Raw genomic sequence first — 21,429 nt, forward strand, 5'->3', positions numbered from 1 at the left:
TATTTGTGCTTTTTGAGCTAGAGAGAGTGAATGGTAATGTCTGTACAACAGAACTAACATGAAAGGCATGGCCTACACTCTCTAAGCCTTTCTCAGAAACCCATGGCATCCATCATATAACCGTGTCATGAATTGGAAATAAGACTTGGTATTTATTGCCTCTCTACAGAGATTCCTTAGGCCAGAGGGCAGTTATTCTACTATGATTAAGAAATGGGCCACCACTGGCTTTAATGAGCTTTCCATTATAAATTCGGTACAAACTATACTAATAAAACAGAGACCCCTTAAATGAAAGTTAGTTTACCACTGTCATAAATCTATAGATGAGAAAATGGTTCTATCTTTCATTGGGAGTCCCACAAAGGTCTCCATAAAACTGGGAGACCAAGATTAAAAAGAAACTCACTGAATAAGCATACTGGAGCAGTCTGGAAAGCTTGGGGTAAGCTTACCTGAATAGTCAGAGATCATCTAGTAAAACAGCCCAGTAACTAACACACTCTGACCAATTGCAGTAGTTTTGATGGCGAGAATATACTCTGCCATCAAAACTTGCAGGCAAAAATACTAATATACATATTCGTGAGCTTAAATTAATGAAATTTGGGTTAATTTCTGCAGTCCTATTCAAGTTCTTTCTAATGTACAGGTATGACACACTTCTGAACACTACACCAGACAGCCTCAAAGACAATGGATGCCTTCTGAAAGAAACCTGACTGTCCTCACAAGTCACTGTTAGGAGAGGCTTTTAAACCTGATAGAATTTTGGCTTTAAGCATCTTCAAGGCATATTCATACTTTCATTCTTTACAAAAAATTTAGCTCTTAGGTTCTTCCAACAGAATGTTATGTGTAAAAGAAAGATTTAAAAAAAAAAACACTTCAGAAGCAATTACATATGATCTGCTTTACTCCTTTGTATAAATCCTGTGAAAAACCTAAATAACCAAATGAAGAGAGCTATCATGTGAGAAAACAGCACTGGGAGCTGTCTTCATTTCTCTCCAGTGAAGTGCATGCCTGTCACATACATTTTAAAGGTTACTTGCTATTCCATTACCTTTGCCAAGCGGCTCATTTGATCTTCAGAGACTGTACTGCTGGTTCTCCCAGGTGTTTTGGTGGGCTCGGAGCCATCAGCTTCTACATTGGGCCAGACTTTCAAGTCATGCATTCCTTGTCGAAACATACTGCATGGAAAAATGCAGAATCACTTCAGTAAATTCAAAATAATACAGCTGTCAGGAATCAAAGTTGAGCAGCAGCTGCAAGAAAATGAAGTTGCTTCCTTTGCCAAAGCTACAAAATTGCATAATTTAACTCTACTGTATAAGTGCCTTGCACCTTGTGTTCTCTACAACCTTTATTTTACTGGCACATGGAGTTTAGAAGAAAATTGTGAAGTCAGAGGTAACTTACCTGGCAAGTGGAAGAAAAATGGGTAAATCCCAAAGTCAGTGGGGTGGTACAAACACAAACTGAGGAGAAAGCTCAACTTTCATTGTTTCATTATTTGTAATGAAGCAGAAAGTATTGTATTCCTCTTGACTTGCAAATTGTAACAAGTAACCCCACATCTGCCACTATGAAAAAAATCAACTAAAATACGACCTAAGTTGCATTTGAAGGTCAATGGCTATAAAGCAGCCTTCTGAGCTGCCAAATAATTAAAAAAAAAACAAACAAAACAAAACAAAAAAAAACCCAACCCAAAAAAAACCCAAAAAACACACCAAGAAAAAGAATGCCACAACTCGCCACATACCACTTTCTCCACCAGTGTCTGAAACTGAATTTATAATTGAAAGTGTGGAATGAACAGAACTTTTCAGGGTAACTGACCACATCTTTTCTCTGCAAAACCCTGCTTACCTTGCACATTTGTGCGGATCCACCCATAAAAAATGCCCCAAGAAATCAAGTGTGTTCATTACCTTTGTAAATAACAGGTGATCACTTAACTCTAAAAACTTCAGGTAAATACAACCAACAGGAACATTTTTAAAAGTGAACCATTAAAACTGAGAAACAACAATTAGAAAGACCATCTGACTTTTAATTTATACATCACTTCATGAAGTATTATTACTAGGGTTTTCTTTTAAAAACTACAAAATTCAAAATTTTTTGTTGGTTTCTCTCAATCTACTTCATTCAAGTTCCACATGCTGGAAGTAAGACTTATATTATTTTTATCTTTTTCCAGGTACTGTGCTTTAATGCTTTTATAGCTACCAGCAGTCTTTGGGGCACAGTCCAATTGATCAGGTTCAATTTTTTGCCTTAAGGCAATGTCATCCTTTTTCGTTAAAGCCGTATCTTCAATGAGAGGGATACAACTTCTCTCTACAGTCACTTCGTGCATTCAAGCACCATTAGAACAGCTTTCCTAATGATAATCTAAACTTTTCCTGCACTTCAGTCTAACCTTATTACTTCTCATCCACTAGCAAAACAAAACAGGCTATTTCTCCCTTTTTCCAGCAGTATATACATACTAGAAAAATATTCCTACATTCTTTTTTTCAGCCTGACTAGGCATTAACACTTCCTCCATCACACCTATTTGCTAGACATTCAATGATACAGACTCCCAGCAGTCTGAAATTTGACAGAAGCTGGTTAGAAAGAACGGAATACACACCATCTGAGTGGAAAAGGACAAGAAAAGAAATGGGTACGGAAATGTCTCCTATGCACATACTTGTAAACTATTTATGTAGTCAATGTTGTTCACACATTTTATACGGGCACCATGATGCTGAAACACACAAAATTTAAGATTCACTGTAAACTACAAGTCTGTTCCTCTCTTTCCCTGGGCAGCTACTCCCCACTCTGTATGTGATAACAATCAATTACAAAAAAGTACCTATGCCTCTTAATCCTCCTTAGACCACAACCTGTTTTTTCAGTCTCCTTTGCACTTAGATAAGATTCTTCTGGGGTATTGTTCACCTCACAGATTATTATTGTAATCCTTCCCACCTTAGTCATACTATCCACAAATTTACTGAACATATCTTCTATAAGATCATAGCATATTAACTTTGAAAAGTGCTGATTTACTGAGTGACATTTTACTCCCTATCAATAACAGGGCATTCACAGTCTAATTGCAAGCCAATTAATTTTTTTAAAGTAATCACTACTGCTATCCAGGCAGTACCAGGCTGTAGAGGTGAAGTGATTTCAGCACTTGCCATCTTAAAATCCAAGTTTGCAGATCATTAAAAAAAATAAAAAAGATGTTATACAGAAGACTTCTCTTATACAGCACTGTAGCAAATGTGAAATTAGACTCAGGAATAATCAGGAGCAAATCATCTTTGTGTCTGATTTTTCAAACATGGAACTGTTAACCTAGTTTAGAAAATATTAAAAACTTATCTCTCACAACCTATCCTAGATTACTATTCACAGGTGAGCTTTAAATGTGTACCAGAGAAGAGAAAGCAGTATACCCATATTTTCCGAAGAGTGAGACCGTTGTTCCTCCCACAGGAACAGCTTTACCAGGTCCATACACATCCCAGATGGTCAGAGCCACCTGAGCATTTCGAGGCAAGTCTGGATACTTCACAGGCAGTTTCAGCCACTCGTTCCAGCTGCAGGGAAACACTATTTATCAGTCATAAAGCCTTACAATTCAAGTTACTCTCTATTAGTTTACACAACCCAGATTTTCCTCAGAATAAAAACTTCCCAGGGCAAATGTACTATTTTCCTGGGGGCTTTAACCATTCTAACACATGTCTGGAGCATGACTAAAAGGCTACAGAACAAAACAAAAATATTCCACCTTGATGATTGAGTAGCAAGGATCAGGCCGCCAGTGAACAGCATTAAAATGTATCATTCCAGCCCCAGAAGTTACATAAAGTAGGATTACATGGCCAGGCACACAAGTAACATTTTATCACTTACCCCTTACACAAAAAGGTTGCTTTTGTGCTGGCTGGATATATACCCTAACCATATGGACACTTGAAGAAACATAAGCCACTTTGTAGAAGATGACAGAAAACAAATCTTTCTGACAGGAACAAATACTTGATGCCCCACTAACTAAGAAGAGTATGAAATAAAACGCAAGGCACTTACTTCCATCTAGTGCTAAAAGCCTTGTAGGAAGTTCTAATTGGAAGAGCAAGCGGCTTCCCCTCTGCGAACACCTGACAAGTTACATACAAGTCAGAGCAAGTCTCTTGGTACAGTCCCGAGAACTTCAGCATTGGATCTTCTAGGAGAGCTTTGTAGCTTTTCTGCTCCCTTTTCCCTTCCAGACTTCCTCTAAGGGGGAAAGGGCAGAGGAGGAGGAAAAGAAGAAAACATATGTAAATTGTAACTTACTCTTTTCGTAGTAGAAATCCTATTGCCTTTCCATGGCTTATATTTAGATTACTGAGCATTGAGGCTATTCTCAGTTTGCATTACTGCTTGTAGTGAAATCCAAACACCAGAGAGGAACTCAGGATGTGAAATGCTGAGCAAACATGGAATGTATTGCAGTACTGTTTTAGGCAGGGGTGAGGGGAAGAGCAGGGAAAGCAAGAATTACTTGTTTGTCTTTTAAACTGAGGTAACTTCTAGTACAACCAGTGGATTCTCATACAGACCTTAAGTAGGGCAACAATAAATGAGAAGACATACACTGCTATTATTAAAATAGACAAAACAAACATGAGATTACATGTACTCCAAACACTACTGGAAAAATAAAACCCAAAACAACTATGGTAAGTAAATTTTTCAGACTATGAAATGTATGACTGGTTTTGTAAGTCAAGCATCTCTCAAATCCACAAAAAAAAAAAAAAAAGTCCATTTCAAATAAAATTTGGTTAAAGCTTTGCAGCACTTTGCACAATGTTACTGTTAAGAGGAATTGATGGAATTTCTCAGACTTCAGCTATACCATAATTAAAACAGTCATGCACATTAGATATGCACATGCACATTAGATATCTGTCTGTGGATTCACAAGTTAAAACAAAACAAAAACTGAGATGATGGTGATGGGAAAACATGTAAGATCAGTCCTCCACCAAACAAAAACTTACTTGTTTCCACAAAACCATTTCAGAGTAAATAAACAAGTTACTTGTACGGAAGTGGCACTGCACATTCTAAGAGTGACATACACTTCTATGTGAGTGACATACACTTCTATGTGCTAAAACCAAAAAAAACCAAAAAAACCTGCTAGCTTTAATTTTCTTTGGTGGAATGAATTATCAAAGAGGCCACACAAATCTGACTCCTGATGACACAGAACAGTGTGGGCTGGCAGGGATCTTAAAGATCATCCAGTTCCAGCCCTTGTCATGAGCGGTTCCACTCCTTCCACTATCATCACCTGTTCAGAAATTAAACAACCCTTAACAAGTTTCACCAAGTTAGTTTGCCAAAAAAAGTGCAAGATACTTGAATATTCCACCATTGGGTACACTACATTTGAGAGTCAGCCACATCTCTCCTACTCCTCAAACTTCTCACTGCTGTGATGAAGAAAAGTAACTTTAAAAAACAAACCAAAAATTACATCACTGTGTGGAAACTCCAGCTTCAACAAAAGTGCTGCTACGTGCTCATGCAGGAATATATTTACATGCTGCAGTACCTGGATCTTGCTACATTAACACATCCTACTAAGACCACCACACTTTCACAGGACCATGGAAACAAGCAGCAAGAGCATCACCAGTTTATCTCCTTCCCTTAACACTCAGGAGTGACCTGCGACACAGGGGTGGCCCTCCAAATCCTGAAGGGAACTTACAGGAAAGAACAGGCTAGACTATTTACAGAAGAATGTAGTGCCAGGGCAGGGGAGATGGCTTCAGACAGAGTAGATTTAGACTAATTAGAAACTAATTCTTTATTGTGACGGTGGTGATGCCCTGGCACAGGTTGCACAGAGCAGTTGTGGCTGCCCCATCCTTGGGAGCATCAAAGGTCAGGCTGGACGGGGCTGGGACCAACCTGGGAGAGTGGAACGCGTCCCTGTCCATGACAGGGGGTGTAACAGGATATGCTTTAAAGGTCCCTTGTAACACAAACCCATCTGTGATTCTCTGACAGGTGAGAGGCCACGGGAGCCTGCACTGACAGTCGCTGCCTTAGAGCACCTGAGGACACGGCACGTCTGACCCGCGCTCGCAGCGCAGCTCCAGCCGGGCCCCTCGCCCGCCCCGTCCTGCCGCCTCCCCGCGGGCCGGGCCGCTGGCCGGGTCCGCAGCTGAGCGGCACTGCCCGGGCACCGCCGGGCAGCGGCACCAGCGCGCCGAGGGGCGGCCGGCCCGGCACCCCCCAGGGCGGCAGCCACCGCTTCCCTCTGAGCCCCAACGCCGCTCACTCACATCTTCAGCTGCACGTTGATGTCCAGGTCGCAGCTGTACACATAATAAAGCCTCTCGGTCTCGCCCATGGCCGCCGCCGCTGCTCCCCGCCCGCCCCCTCAGCGCCCGCGGGCAGCAGCAGCGGCCTCTCCGGCCGCGCTCCGGGCATGCGCTGCCGCCGCCATCTTGAGTAAGGGAGGAAGGCGCGGTGCCGGCCCTTGACCAAAATGGCCGCCGGCCCGCGCCGCCCCTCTCCCCCGCGCCGCCCGGCGCTGAGAGGGCGGCCGCGGCCGCGGCGGCGAGGTGGGGTTTGTGCCGCCTGGAGGGGGATGCAGCGCGGCAACAGCCTCACAGAATCACAGAGTATCCTGAAGGGATCGACGAGGATCATCGAGTCCAGTTCCTAGCCCTGCACAGGATGCCCCAACTACACGGTAGTCCCCTCAGTCTCCTCCAGGCCTAACAAACCAAGTGACGTTGCTACTGTGCCTAAGGCTTCCAGACCTTTCACGATCCTCATGGCCTCCTTTGGACCCTTAGTTTGGCTTGGAAGTGAACTTAAAGCTCCCTATTTCCAACCTCCCACCATGGGCAGGGACACCTTCCTCTAGACCAGGGTTCTTCCCCCTAGACCAGGGCTCCCCCAGAGCTCAGAGCTTCATCCAACTATGCCATTATTTATACATAGAAGTTCAGAGTTAATAACCTTTCCAGCAAAGCCCCCCATTATGATTAATTAAGTAGTTTTCATAAAAGTTAAATAATCTCAGCTCAAGTAAAGGGTCTTGCCCAGGGCAGGGGTCACACGATGATCCTACATCTGGCACAGACAGCCAGAAACTACCCACAATTTAAATATTGTAAAATAATATATGACTTAAAAAAAAGAATTAGTGTTTTGAGAATTAATACAGATTGTTAGCACCTTTAAGTGACAAAAATACAGATACTATGTGCATATAGTTACTATTACCCTACACTTACTCTCTCTGTGTAGGCAAAGCAGCCAGCACTGACAAACAGAAATCTTGTGTTTTATGATCCACCACAACCGCTGAACTTCTCAGAACTGCAGGAACGAAAGTATAACAAGTGCTATTTTGCTCTAGCTCACTGTACTTTAAAACACTTCTGGTCCTGAGGAAGCACCCAGACAGGTGCTCTCCCACAGCACAGCTCAGACTGAAAAAAAAAGTGTAATTGTCACCTGGAAACAATGTTTTCTCTTCCATTTTCACAGGAGGACAGGGTTAACAGGTGGACATGGAAGGATGTCTTAGCTAGTCCTCTTCTTGTGCAAGTCAGCAGCTGGAAGGGCAGAGGCCAAAGTAGGAAAGCAACTCTTCTTTGAAGAGAAGGACTTTACCACCTTACCACTTTTTTCCCCCCTCAGGTGCTATCACCAGAAAGTATTCCCTTCCTTTTTTTCCAAAACCAATATGACACTAGAGAAGTCCCTAACCCGGAACCTGTATCACTAAAACGAAGTCTTTGCTTTCCAGCACCCCCTGGCATGTATCATGAGTGCAAAACATAATTTAAGTATAATTAAATTAACAAACTCCTCTGCACAATAAAGGTGACTTTTTTATCCGTCTTTACTATCTTAATTCTTCACTTTCTGGTTGCATTTACAGTTTTAGCAGCCCTGGCAGGTACCATTTGTTGCCTGCCTCATAATTTTTGATATCTTTGATATATGGTTCCACATATAGGTTTTTTTTGCATAAAATTTCTGCTTTCTGTAACAGGAATAAACAAATATATTTTTCTCCTTGGGTATGAAGAAAAAGTAAAACACAAACCTACAAAAGATTAAAAGACAAATAAATCTCACTGTTTTAAAGCTAAGCAATGTATGTCTGTGTGCAAACAATAAGCATATTCATATGTGTGTACCTGTTTTGCTATGATTTTTTTGTCAGGAAAAATTAGATTCTCAATGAATGAAATTAGTGGTATCAATTTAATAATCTCACACTCTATTGCACCACTATAGACACTTTCAGATAATTATTGAAGCTTTTTTTAAAGAAAAAAAAAAAAAGGAAAAAGCTAAGGGAAAAAATTACAGAACGCCTCTGAAAAAGGTATTAAAAAACTTTCTTTCAGATTCCAACATGCCTAACTAGATAACTAAATTAAGGGAGGTAAAAGAAGAGAAAAATGTTTAGGAGAGATGTTTTTGACATTGAGAAAGATGCTATTTCAATCAGAAATGTCACTTTATACCATTTTCTGATATTAATAACCTTACATTTCTAGGTTCTCATATACTGCCACAGAGGCAGATAGGAAGAGTATTTTTCACCTTGAAGGGTCCTGAAGCACTTGGAAGAGGCAGTGATGAACATTCAGGACCACTCCTTGTGCTGTGACACAGTTCTGGCTGGAGGTGATGGGCATCTGAACTGCCACAAACCTACAGCCAGTGAAGCTGAATGGGGCCTTTTCTTGTGGAGCAGATGAAGAGCTGGATAAGGACATTTTCCTGTTTTACTCTCTGCTGTCACTTCTGTGTGTCCTTCACTTGACATTTCTGGCAACATCTGTACTAAATGGTAAAAGTATCCACCATGGGCTGTTGCCCCTAAGTCAAGTAGTTCATGTGACTCAGCTACCCTCTCTTCATCTGGGCCCTGCAGAGTGGTCTATCCATATCCCAACTGGTTGATCTCTTCTGTCTTGTAAGCTTCAGTGACCACTCCTCTGGCCAAAATATATTTATTTAAATTATTTATGTGTGTGTTTTCCAGCTCTAAGTGCCTGATGTAGTAGCAGACTGTGCTGGCTCAGGTTCCCCAGAGAAGTTTTGGTTGTCCTGTCCCTGGAAACATTCAAGGCCAGGTTAGATGGATCTTGAAGCAGCCTGGTGCTTCAACTAGGAAAGTATCCCTGCCTATGGCAGAGGAGGAGGAAGTGGGAACTAGAGGATCCTTAAGATTCCCTCCGATTCAAACCATTCTGTGGTTCTATGATCATACAATATAAGGATTGTTTTACTGCCTGTGGGAAGGTTTTGTAGTGTGACACCTCAGGCATGTCATGAGATGACTTTGTGGTGGCCTCTTGTTTCTGGTTTTGCCCTCTTGAAGTAGAGCAGGATTATTCCAAATGTTGCATTTCAAATGAAGCACATCTGTTCTTCTGTTGCTGATCTGTAGCAAACCCATAAGCAAACTCTCATGGCAACTCTGCTTGGGTTTTCTTCCTTAAGTAGACTAATAAATATATGCCACAAGGGAGCCCAGGAGTGAACTAGTATGCAACTACATATATGTTGATACCAGGAACACATTCTTGAAGCAACCCTGAGTGCCAAGATTTCTGATGCTCCAAGTGCATTGTGAAGCAAATTCTGACCTTCATTGTGCCAGCAAAAGAAGGAGCATCTGTCCCTTCTAGCTTGGGGTGAAGCTGAGCGTGACATGAGAGACTATTGGGAGTTACTGGTAGCCAGTCCCTCCTGCTTATGGTCCACGACCCCATTTCAGGAAGTTCTGTGTCCAAGCAATGCCACAGAAATCAGTCTCGTGCTCTACCACAGCCCTGCCTGACCCAGCCATGGACTTCCCTAAGCCAGTTCTCACTTTTAGACTATTAATGTCCCATCCCCACAGAGCTGCCTGATGCTCCAGTCTGGACTTGCTCTGGCAGCACTGCAAATCTTCCCTTTCTGGTGCATGCAGTGGGAAAGCCCCTGGCTTTCTTTCCCGGGACAGCCCAGAAACATGTTCTTGTAGTTCTCTAACATTTACCTGAGTGTTTGGTCTTGAAACACCAGTTTATCTCAGAATATGTGAGTGTTTAAAATTTATTTTGGAAAAAAGTACACGAAGAGTAATCTACTGTATTTGCATGAAATCTGTAAGTAACTGGCTAGCTACACCTAGATTTAGTTATTTGCTAATATTATACCATTGGAAAAAATATAGCAAGCATGAGATTGACACTCTTCATTGCTCTGCTCATGCATTAGAATTTCCCCTACCCCTGTTCTGTTTCTCAGTCTGATAGTTTGTCAGCTCCCAGAAGTCTGATGAGGTGAAGCATTGAGAAAACAGTGGGAGCAATAGAGAGGTCTGCTACTGACACAATTCTCTTTGGAGGGAAGAGAGCTATTTTTCTTGTTTTGAAGCAGAAGTGTCACTTGCAGTTCAGCTAGTAGCCACAGAAAAATACATAACCTTTCAATCCCACCAAGAAATATATGCCATCTTCCAGAAGGCAACACTGATTCCTCATATGCTGTCTATTTTCTGCTGGTGGGACTACCATGATACAGAAGAGGACTGATCAGATATCCAGCCATGCCGCACATTGCTTTTAAAGACTTTTAGCAAAGTTGTTGTAAGTAGCTATGTTGTCAGACTTGTTTTATCTTTTCTGAATGTGGACATCTGTCCACTAAAATCTGGACCGAAACAACTAGGAACTATATATAACCCTTAGTGCATCTGTCAGACAATAATGACTTTCACTCACTAATGAACTGGAACAAAACTGCCTTGGCAACTGCCTTTTCCCCTCTAGTAATATCCTGAGAAAGACTTTACATGCTGGGTGTACAGCAGAGAGAATTTCTGCTCATCAAATACCACAGTGGTGATCAAGTTTTCAAAACCACAGTGGAAGGGTGGTTAGCACATTGTATTTCCTTTAAAAATGGATAAGAATTGATTTTAGAAAAGAGCATCCCTTACCTTCCCTTGATTTGCGGAATTTTACCTAATAAGTTTCACTTTCCACCTGATTTTATATTTTTCTGTTATTCCATGGCTAAGTAGTACCATCTAGCATATGCCCAGCCTATTCTCATTAAGAGACTCTATGAGTAAACAAACTCTCCTGTTTCTGCATCCTTATGTCCAAAATCATTCCTTGTGCTCAAATGAACCAAGGACTGGCCAGCATTTCTTATCTCTTCACCCACTCAGTTGCACCCTTTCCTATGACCAGCACCAGCTGTTCAGTCTGTCTCAGCAAGCTCCACTTTACAAGCTCCATTAAGACCACAAGACGGGTATGCTAACTCCTGGTAAAAAACAACCTTTAAAAAAAACCCACAACCATAGCATGTTGCAGATGATAGATAAATATGATTGTTCATAAATAATACATCAGGATGAGAACAGTCCTCCCAGCTAGCCAAGCAATGCCCCTGCCTTGGGATGGTTTTGGGGTGAAATGGAGTGTTCCATCCCACCCCCCAAAAGATGTATGGTTCATCCCACACCTCTGTACCTTCCCCTAAAACATTAGTGTCTGTAACCCCATTGGATATGCCTCATCCCAACTCTCTCCGAAGCTCTCCTGATAAGGGGGCTTCGAGGGGCCACGCGGTCTCTTGGAACTTCCTCCCCTCTTGGAACCTCTCCCCCTCCCTTGGAGCTTCCCCTCTCCCAAACCCTCCTTTTGTCTCTCCCCTGCCCCACCCTCTCAGGCCGGCCACGTGCTGCACCTGGGAGCACGAGGCAGGACCTTCTGCACCCCCAATAAACCTCTTTCCCCAAGAGCAACCTTCAGAGATCTCTGCCTCCATCCACCCACACCGTGTTGGAGCGTGTTATTTTCCTCAATAGCGGTCTCTTTTCTCTGGACCTAATCCAGATTAGTGAATTTTAGGTAATTTTAGGGGTCCAATCCTCACAGTCTTACCTTGCTCCTGGGATATTTGTTATACCAGTCAGTCAGCCCTGCCTCAGTTGCCATTGGTAGAATTTAAAAATCAAAGAATCATTCAGGTTGCAAAAGACCTTTGATATCATCAAGTCTGACCATGAACCCAGAAGTGCCCAACTTTCTCCTAACCCATGTCTGCATGTACCACATCTCCATGTCTTTTAAAATCTCTCCACATATGAAATGATGGAATGATGGAGAAGACAGGCGTAAGTGTAATGATAAGTTACACTTAAAACTTGTGTTCTCCAGGGAATAGGTAGACATAAACAAGAGTATTATTAAATTAATTTTTGAAAATAGTGAAATATTTGTTCTAATCCATTAAAACAAGGTATGATTTTACCTTTTCTTGGTACCTTAAGGTTTCATCACATCAGCTGAATATAAAGCACTGGACTTCCTTAAACATTTAATTTCTATTGATATTACAGCAAAGCTCTGGACTTCCCTTTTGTTATAGAGTAAGCCTCTGAAATAACTGTCTTTGGAGAAGTGCCTGAACTCATTCATCTCTATATAACTTGAACTCAATATATTAAGTTGTACTAGGGAAGAGTTTGGCCCATTAACTTTAGTTTTCTAATGCTGTTTAGTCAATAAGCCATATAATTCCCAAAACAAATAAGGGGAAGGAATAATAATAATAGGAAACATGAAGTGTCAACACCACCAATTCAGAAGGGAAAAAAAAAAAGCTAAACACAAACTGGAATACTGAGTTAGATCATCACCTAGAGAAAATCTGTGTAAATTCAGTGAAATCAAGTAAATTGTATTCAGTCATCTCAGATCAAGTCCTGTCATGTAGTTATGTAATTTTAGGGTTTTCAGTTCTTCCTCCCCTGCCCCCATCCTAACATTTATTTTAAAAGAATTCCCAGTCTGCTAGATTTTGCAAGTTAAGTAGTCTGTTAACTGAGTAAGTAAAGATATAATGAAAACCATAAGTGCTGAAACATAACACATGCAGTACATATCTCCAGCCAGTCCAATTTTATGCTGAGTTCCTGCTGCGATTCAAATCTTATGCCAAATTTATAAACTTGTTTTCTCTATTCTCTCCTATCCTCGTGCCCCATCAATCCAAGCTTATACCTACAAAAAGTCTGATCCATCGTTAAGGAGGCAGGTTGCAGCCAAATGTAAATTTGCACTTAAAAAAAATAGAAGGAATAATACTCATGCTGCAGGGCAGGGTCACCCTCTGACCCTAGGCAATCTGCCTCTCAATCTGCAGAACAAAATCTAAAATAATGTGTCCGTCAAACAAGCAGTAAACTTTTCTGCTTCTGCCTTTTTGAAGATTCTTGGAGTTGCTGCATCTGCCAGCTGACACTCTGTCTGACTTTTAAAATATGAAAATCTCCTCCATATGCATTGAGCTCAGTTTTCTACTTAGCATTTCAAGAGCCCTAAGGACCTCCAGTGGAAAAAAAAAAAAAAAAAAAAAAACATATTCTGAATTTTCAATTTTGATGACAATCTTCTTTCCCTGCAGGATGTGCAGAAACACCTGGAAAAGTTTGTCAGCTGCTAAAGGAAGTGTTCTTTGCCATGGGAATGAGGGCACATCACTTTCAAGTAATTTGGGGAAAACAAGTTTGGCTCTGCACCCCATGCTTCCCCAAAGTAGCTGAACATCTCTTTTAGGTTGTTCCGAATAAAAAGCAACAATAATAACAACTTTAAAAAAAATAAAAGACATAGAATGCCACAAATACAGGTTTTGACCATACAGTAAAGAAAATTAAGTCTGTCCAAATCCATCCATCCATCCATCCATCCATCCATCCATCCATCCATCCATCCAGTTGCAGAAGACTCCCATTTTCATAGCATCCAAATACAACTAAGGATTCAGGCTGTAAACAAAATATTATTATTTTCTTTAAAATTAAATTGTTATGATGGGATATATAACTTTCCCTAGTCTGAGCTGGTCTCCCCTTGGATTAGAGACAAGGGAAGGAGACAGTAATATGCAAGAGCAGTACAACCACACTCACCTTCAGTAATTGTGTGAGGTCAGGATGTTCCAGTTGCAGTCCTGTTTTTCTCAGCTTGTAAAGGGAACCTAGATGATCTACTTGTATTAAACTCAGTTTTTATAAGCTAATATTAAATGGGGTGAATCCCTTCCTTTAGCTGAGGTTTATGTATTTTCTCTGTAACTTCCACATCACTGAAGGGCACACTGGAAGTGTTAATTCTTCAAGCACCAGATGTGTACAATTTTTTCAGGGTATGTTGGATTTTGTATCTTCTGTGCCACAGATTTTTTATCATCTGTACTCAGGAGCTGGGAATATGAATCTCAATATTTTCTTCCCCAGCCAACATTAAGGACAAAACCATAATTGACCCTTAAGTGTTCAGGTAAAAGTTGTGGGGCTCCCTGCTCAGAAAACCCAAGGTTACAGAATTCATTGGATTTCATTAGTCGGGATGCTCAGTATTCAGCCTCCATTAGTGACCTACAGCCAGATGAACCAGAAGCTGAGCTAGGAACAGGGTGGTTAGCTTTGATTTCAGGGCTTGTGTTCCAGCATTAGTCAGAATTTATCTTTAAGCTAGTCTTAGACACTGGGCTGATGACAGTTGGGGTTTTTGTTTGTTGGTTGGTGTGCTTGTTTGTTTGTTTGTTTGACATTACAGTATTTTCATGTTTTACATAGGCTACATGAAGTGTATGAATTCTAACATAATTTAGCATTTCTGCTGCTAATCCTGGTTTAGCTGTGACACAAACAAATCTCATATTAAGCAAAGAAGTTGTTGCATAAACACAGCAAATGATGCCTCTCTTCCTTTCAGTGGACTCGGAAATTCACACCAGAGCAGTCAGTTAGAATATTCAATTTATACTGAAGACTATTTAAATGTTTTAAAATGGGAGCATTCATTACAAATGCCTTCTCTAACCTTTTATTCAGGGTGAGATGCAAATAAAGCATTGACTGATAAAGGGAAACATGAAAATGAATATGTATGTTTGCATAAGCTGTATTTCTTTGCTGCTGTGGAACAAATTTTGCTCTTAGTCCCATTTAAGCATCCACTGCTGGTTTCAGTGCAGTTATGAGCATGCAGCTGAGGCCAGGATAAATCCTTCCATCCATCTATTGAATGATCAAACCATATTTATTATGGATCCCATTTCTATGTGGAAGTGAAACAGGCCTTGATCTCAAGGGCAGGCTCTGCAGCATCACCTCTGCAGCCCTGTGACATGATATGGGTATAAGCATCACTCCAGTGGGTGCTCAAGTTGGCTACAAAGGGAAAAAAAGTACCACATGCCTCTGCAAAATCCTGGGGAACAGTCAGACACCAGCAATTAGAAACCTGTTATTTTCTTTTAAAAAGTATTTAATAATAAATAGAAGTGATAAGCTCAAAAAAGCAAGTTGAAAATTCATAATCAATTTTGTTGTTGCTTTTCTTTCTTATTGGTAGGAAAAATTACTCAGTTTTCTCCCACCTTCAGATAAGACTAGGCTTTTGCACTCTATTAACCCCAGGGACTAAAAGATAGACTGTTTTCTAACAGGTGAATTAGTGCTAGATAGCATTACCACAAATGCCAAGCCATTAAACATGTAATTGGATTTTTTTTTTTTTTTTGCTATCTTAACTTTTCTACGTTATAAAGGATCTTTACAAATTAATGACAGAATATGAAGCTGCCCTGAGAGCTATTTGCCCATTAAAAACAGGCATGAAAAACTCCTATCCCCATCACATAGAGAACTATCCCACCAATTTCCAATTACTTCTGCCACTGACAGTTCACTGGACTGTTAAGTTATATTCTGCACCATGCTGCTTAATGTGGTTAAGTCAGGCAGGTATTTTCTGCTTTTCTTTTTTCTTTCTTCTTCTTATTTCTAATTTTTTGTCCCCTGATTGTGAAGCAATTAAGCAATGTCAATAATGAAAAAGCAGAATTCCATATAGACACAGTTAATTTAAAGATGGATTCGTAGAAATCACTGAAGAAATGCTCCTAGCACCCTGGTCCAAAAATGTTTCTCTAAGTTTATTCAGGACCTCCCAGTAAAAGCCTGTCTTATGTCATTCACAGACATACAGAGGCATGAAACCTTAGTAAAAAGATAAAGAATTCACTTTTGTATAAGATAATGACTATGATGATATTAGTATTAATGGTAATAAGGCAAAGATTTCACAGTGTCTTTTTTCCTTCCATTTTATGAGAACCTTCAATTGAAAATGCAATGAAATATTAAAAAATGCCACTTATGTGAAGAGTTGTAAACAAAAAAAATGTAAGGCTTTAGAAGCTCTTTGATGGGAAAATCTAAGTGATGCTTGTGTTAGCTTTACTATTAGGTGATCTAGTGCTTAAAAAGAGATGTTAATGATGTCACTGGAAATTGGATATGGCAGTGAAGCACCCTTTGTCCATGGATACCCGCCTACTGGGGCAGTTGTGTTCTGTGTGTTGTGTGTGGTTTCACTTCACAAACCTCACCTCCTTGATTTGCTTGTGATATATCAAATAAGGCATTTGCTCTTTGTAGGTTGGTGATTAAGTACCACACAATTCAGAAGATTGCGCTATACAATTTCTATGATTTAAGTGGGATTTAAGGGAACATTTAATAAATAAAAAATAATCCATCTCAGCATGGCCAAGGGTGAGATAGCCAAAATGTAAATGGACTTAATAAGAACATTGGGTCAAATGTGGACTTTCCTTCAAGTTGCTGGTAGGATTCCTTTTGAACCAGTTGATACCAGCTGATACTCCTAAGCTCATTCATGAGCTTAGGAGGAATTGTAACTTAGCTATTTCTGATTTAAAAAGAGAGATAATCAGTTATTACTGAGGAAGAGGAAAAACCTATGGTTCATAGTAGTTGTGTGATGTCTGCGTAATTTCAGTGATGCAGCTAGAGGAAAGACAAGTACAAAAAAATGTAACAGAAACTTACAGGTACTAATAGCTACAAAAAGATAAATCCAAGATGGAGTGGTTACAGAAAAGGAGTATTAAAATTAACAGGGGATTATAGAACCTATTTTACATGGACACTTTAAAAGAGACAGAACTTTAAAATAGAAGGGGCAAGAACAAGGCAGGGGAGTAATATTAATGCTGTATAATTACTTTTCCTAATGAGAACAAATGGTATTCAAGTTAAAGAAAAATAATGAAAAGTGCAGATAGGCGCAGATAAGTTGCATATCTGGGTGCAGCTGTCCTCTGGACAGAGTGCTGGGAACACCCACTTGCTGCTTTTAAGCATCCTCTTTGAGCATCACTGTGTATTTAAAGAATCTCCTTTATCACATAAACTCCATGTATATTTTTCAATGCATCCTAAGAGGTGTCTTTTAAGTCTGAACTCCAGCAGGTCTCTCAAGTAGATTAATGCTGAGTTATTGCTGGATAACATGGAGTTTGTACTGGAAAAGCAACTCATTCCACACTTACCAGATTTACAGGATGTTTAATTTGCCAGACTTTTTCTTTCTCCATCTTCAACTCTCTCACTGAAGTCTGGCTTGATATTATCAAAATTTATTTTGGCTCTCTGATTTGGAGAATTTAGTTTGGCCTATCCAACTGAATAGAAGAAATTAACTGATGCTTTAAGATGGTAATTTTTTTTTTTTACCTCTTGCTGCTTTTCCTTTCCTTGTATGCTGTTTTCACTCCTTTGGCTTCAAAGATCTCCAGGCAGATATTAGAGTTTAGGTATCCCTTCATTTTTTAGCCTTGTACTTATTTACACTAGTGTGACTAAAAGGTGGAATGTATTACTAAACCTTGTAATCACTAGTGTGATTACAAGGCAGAATGGAAGATGATTTAACACCCCTTTTCAGGGTATTTACCAAGACTAATAATTTCAGAGAATTACTGTTTTAAATGCCCATGCATGGTTCAAACACTCCACTGCTACTCTGCATCGCTGTATACAAATAATATAATTTTATAATGAGTGGGAAACCTCCTGCTCCAACCTGTAAATTAATAGTTTAAATTTACTCTTGAGCAGACAGCTGATGTCTGGGCCAGTTCACACTTGATATCACTTCAGAGCTTGTGTGAAATTCAGGCAGGCTATGGGCTTTGTGCTGGGTTTTTGAGCAAGGTTATTTTCACTCTGCAGTGAGCAAGTGCAGTCATATGTTTCAATAATGGACTTATCCCTTAGTATGTGAAAATGTTACTGCTAATTTTACACCTTGAAAACAAATCAGGGTTTCACAGTTTGAAAGCAGAAACCAACCAGCTATAAACTGTCAGATTGACTGTGATCTCAGAATTGAATAGGTCTATTTGTTCTAACAAACAGTTAGGCCATTAAATTGCAAAGCCTTTTCAGTGTTTGTCCAGGTAAATAAGGGCACATCCAAATTGATTATCTGTTGTTCAGAGGTAATGATACATAATAAACTATTCAGCCTACAGATGTGCTGTATCTTCCCCTGTAAAATAAGGATTTCTCCACTAGCTGCTGTCCAGGTCTCTATATTCCACCTTCCTGCCCTCCTCAGCCCTGCGGGCAGGATGCATTTGTCTGATGAAACAAATGTGCACATTCTTCTTGTTTCCATAACCCTATGTGATGCCCCTGCTTCTGATGGAGATTTCTCAGAAATCTGCATGCAGGTACATCTGCAACTCACAGAAAAATACTTCAGGGACATTAAATTTGATCCTGTTCTTTCCAGTGTCATTATACTCATTTGAAAAAAGAATATCTGTCATCACAGATGTCAGATCTACTAGCTGCCCAGGAATAAATCTTGTGCTCATGTCAAAATGTCTCCAGCAGAACTTCTAGGATGAAAATTCACAGCTCAACATTAGGCAGCAATTTATGATGTATGATACAAGCAGCATGAGCAGTATTCTATCAGGAAAAGGGGGGATCTCTAAATTTTGTCAAATGGAAAGTAGTTAAATGGTGCTTTTCTCAGTTAGGAACTTAACTGACTTTTTTAACTGTCATATAAGAATTCTCCCTTTGCACATATTCTTGGTAGCTCCAGTTAGACTATGGCTATATACAAATATAGCTGGAAATCTACATTGTAGAGGAGAAGGCATAAGCAGCTGGGACTGAGAACCAGGGACAGAAATATTTTCCATCAGCAGCAGGACCTTCTTTATGGGATCCTGCTCCATCACTTGTGACAAACACCAAATTGAATGTTTGTGGGGACAAACTCAGAGAGGGTAATAACCCGTGCTGAAGCAGTGTGAGAATGATAAATGTTTTATTGTCTTTATTTTTCTCACATCACTTGCCAGTTAGACTTACAAGGTGAAATTAGTAACCTTCTGTGGTGGAGTTTGTCTTGCCAAACTTTAGCTGACTGAAGTATTGAGTGGAATATTGTCTGTAAATAAAACACTTGAATTTAGACACCTATAGATGTTTATGCCCAGGCTGATGTTTAGGCTGTCCTTACAGCACTGCCTGTGGCTCCTGGGAAGCTATTGGAGCAGTCCTGGAGCCTGAAACAGCATCATCACCTCACTCTATGAAGCTGCAATGACTGATGGCTCTCACAGCACATCAGCAGAGGTGAAGCACATGTGGACTCAGCTTATCCTTCCTGATTCAGGCCCTTTGAGCTGCTGTGGCACCCTCCTGCTCTGGGCTGCCAGTCAGGCAGAGGATCTCCTGAGGGCTCTATTTTGAGGAGCTTGACTATCACTAAAGGTCGATGTCAAGGAACCTGACCTGTATCGATAAGCATCTCCTGTAATCAGGAAGAAGACAGGTGTCTTAAATATTTTCACTTAATCTGTCATAAATATCTATTTTGGAATGAGAAAAAAATCTAATTTCTCCCAAACCATTGTTTAAATGGGACTGAATCTGATTACTTAACAGACCTGTTAATATAAGATAAGCAGATAGATGGAGCAGTACTTTCAAAAATGACACCTGTTAATATAAGATAGGCAGATAGATGGAGCAGTACTTTCAAAAATAATAAATGGCTCAAATTGAAGGCCAGTTCTCAAATGCATATTCAGAGACATATGTGTTGAACTCCTAATGGACAAATCGTTTAAAAAAATAAAAGGTAATGCAGGATCATTTGCGGACATTTATGTTCTCTCTGTAAAAGGAAAAAAAACCACACATTTTTCTTGAGCCTTCTTTTCTCCAAAGTTTCTAAATATTGCAGTGGAACTGAGATGATGTAAGTAAAAAGACATGAAGATTTTCTTTCAAAAAATAGAAAGAATAAATAGAAGAGCACTTTATTTTATTTCAGAAACTGATAAGGCTATTTAATCCCTTAAAATATGTGGAAATCTGAATCCAAAGACCCTCCAACGACAGAAATGCAAATATGTTTGTAACCACTAGATGGTACTTAAAGCACAGGATTGGAATGAGCTGCTCTGCTCTGAGATGTGTAGTGAAGGTATCTGTGCAGAGGCTTAGCAAAGTCGAGGTAGGTTTTTTTTTTTTTCCATATCCAGAAGGAAAGAGGGGGGTGGGGGGTGGGAAAAGCAAACCCAAAACTAAATCTCTTCTGTGCCTTTTTTTGACTTAAAAAAGAAAAATGGATGTGGCAAAAGTGTTTCTGATTAGATTGGTACAAAAAGATGATGCATTCTTTCTGGATGAATCAGGAGATATGAGGTTCTGTCACTCTTTAGATATAGACCTGAAATACTAAGCTTAAATTTATGGCCTCTTGAAAGAGCCACAGGACTCTGTTTACTCATAGAGTAGAATTGGGTGCAGTTCCAGCAGTTCTTCTCTGTGATCAGTTACTTTATCACCTTGATCAGTTCAGAAGATGCAATAACTCTCTTTTTTAATACACCCTACTACAGTAGATCCTTTATCAACCTGCTTTGGATTTAATCACACTTCTGGGCCAGGAATCCTCTCCCCATCTGTCTCTTTCACATACATGCAAACACATGTCTGCACAGCCATAAATGTCTGCATGTTACTTTTTGATTTTTTTTTGCAATTTTTAAATTTTCTGTAGGAAAGGCTGGAAGAGATGGGGAGAAGGTCTAAAGAAGAGACAGCTCAATTGCAGCAGCTCTCTTTTCCCCATTCTAGTTTCCAGAAACAACAATCTATTTCCAAAAAAAACGAGTAGAGGAATTTCCAATTATAAGAATGATATTGCAGGCACTACCTGGAAATTTAAGGGTGTACTTAGCTGCAGATTTTGGACTTGCAGTCTGACTTTTTAGGATGAACTCAAACCTGTGGTTCTATTTGTTCTGGGTAACCTCTCCCATTCGGACCCAGGCTCAGTAGTTTAATCTGGTGCTTTGGTTTGGCTTCATTCCTCACATAAATTTTTTACAGCAAAGAGTAGCACAGGAGAGGTCAGTGAGATTTTCAAGGAAATTGTGAATAACAAATGTCTC

At 40.0% G+C, this 21,429-nt stretch overlaps 1 protein-coding gene across 4 annotated transcripts in view; it reads right to left on the reverse strand.

Moving 5' to 3' along the window:
- The window catches only part of PIK3C3 (phosphatidylinositol 3-kinase catalytic subunit type 3), a 64,722-nt gene extending 58,212 nt beyond the window's left edge, over positions 1-6,510 (reverse strand). For 2 of the 4 annotated variants that reach the window (XM_021538922.4, XM_077790059.2), the window contains exons 1-4: positions 6,369-6,510; positions 4,111-4,299; positions 3,471-3,614; positions 1,067-1,196 (exon numbers count right to left, since the gene is read on the reverse strand). In XM_021538922.4, the coding sequence (XP_021394597.2) occupies positions 1,067-1,196; positions 3,471-3,614; positions 4,111-4,299; positions 6,369-6,436 (531 nt within the window). In that variant the 5' untranslated portion in view covers positions 6,437-6,510. Of the gene's footprint in view, positions 1-1,066; positions 1,197-3,470; positions 3,615-4,110; positions 4,300-6,364 lie in introns of all 4 variants that reach the window. The other 2 variants (XM_085567451.1, XM_085567450.1) reach the window with 1 other exon arrangement.
- Positions 6,511-21,429: the final 14,919 nt, after the last annotated feature.

This window comes from Lonchura striata, chromosome Z, assembly GCF_050655825.1.
Source record: "Lonchura striata isolate lonStrDom1 chromosome Z, ASM5065582v1, whole genome shotgun sequence".
Lineage (NCBI taxonomy): Eukaryota > Metazoa > Chordata > Aves > Passeriformes > Estrildidae > Lonchura > Lonchura striata.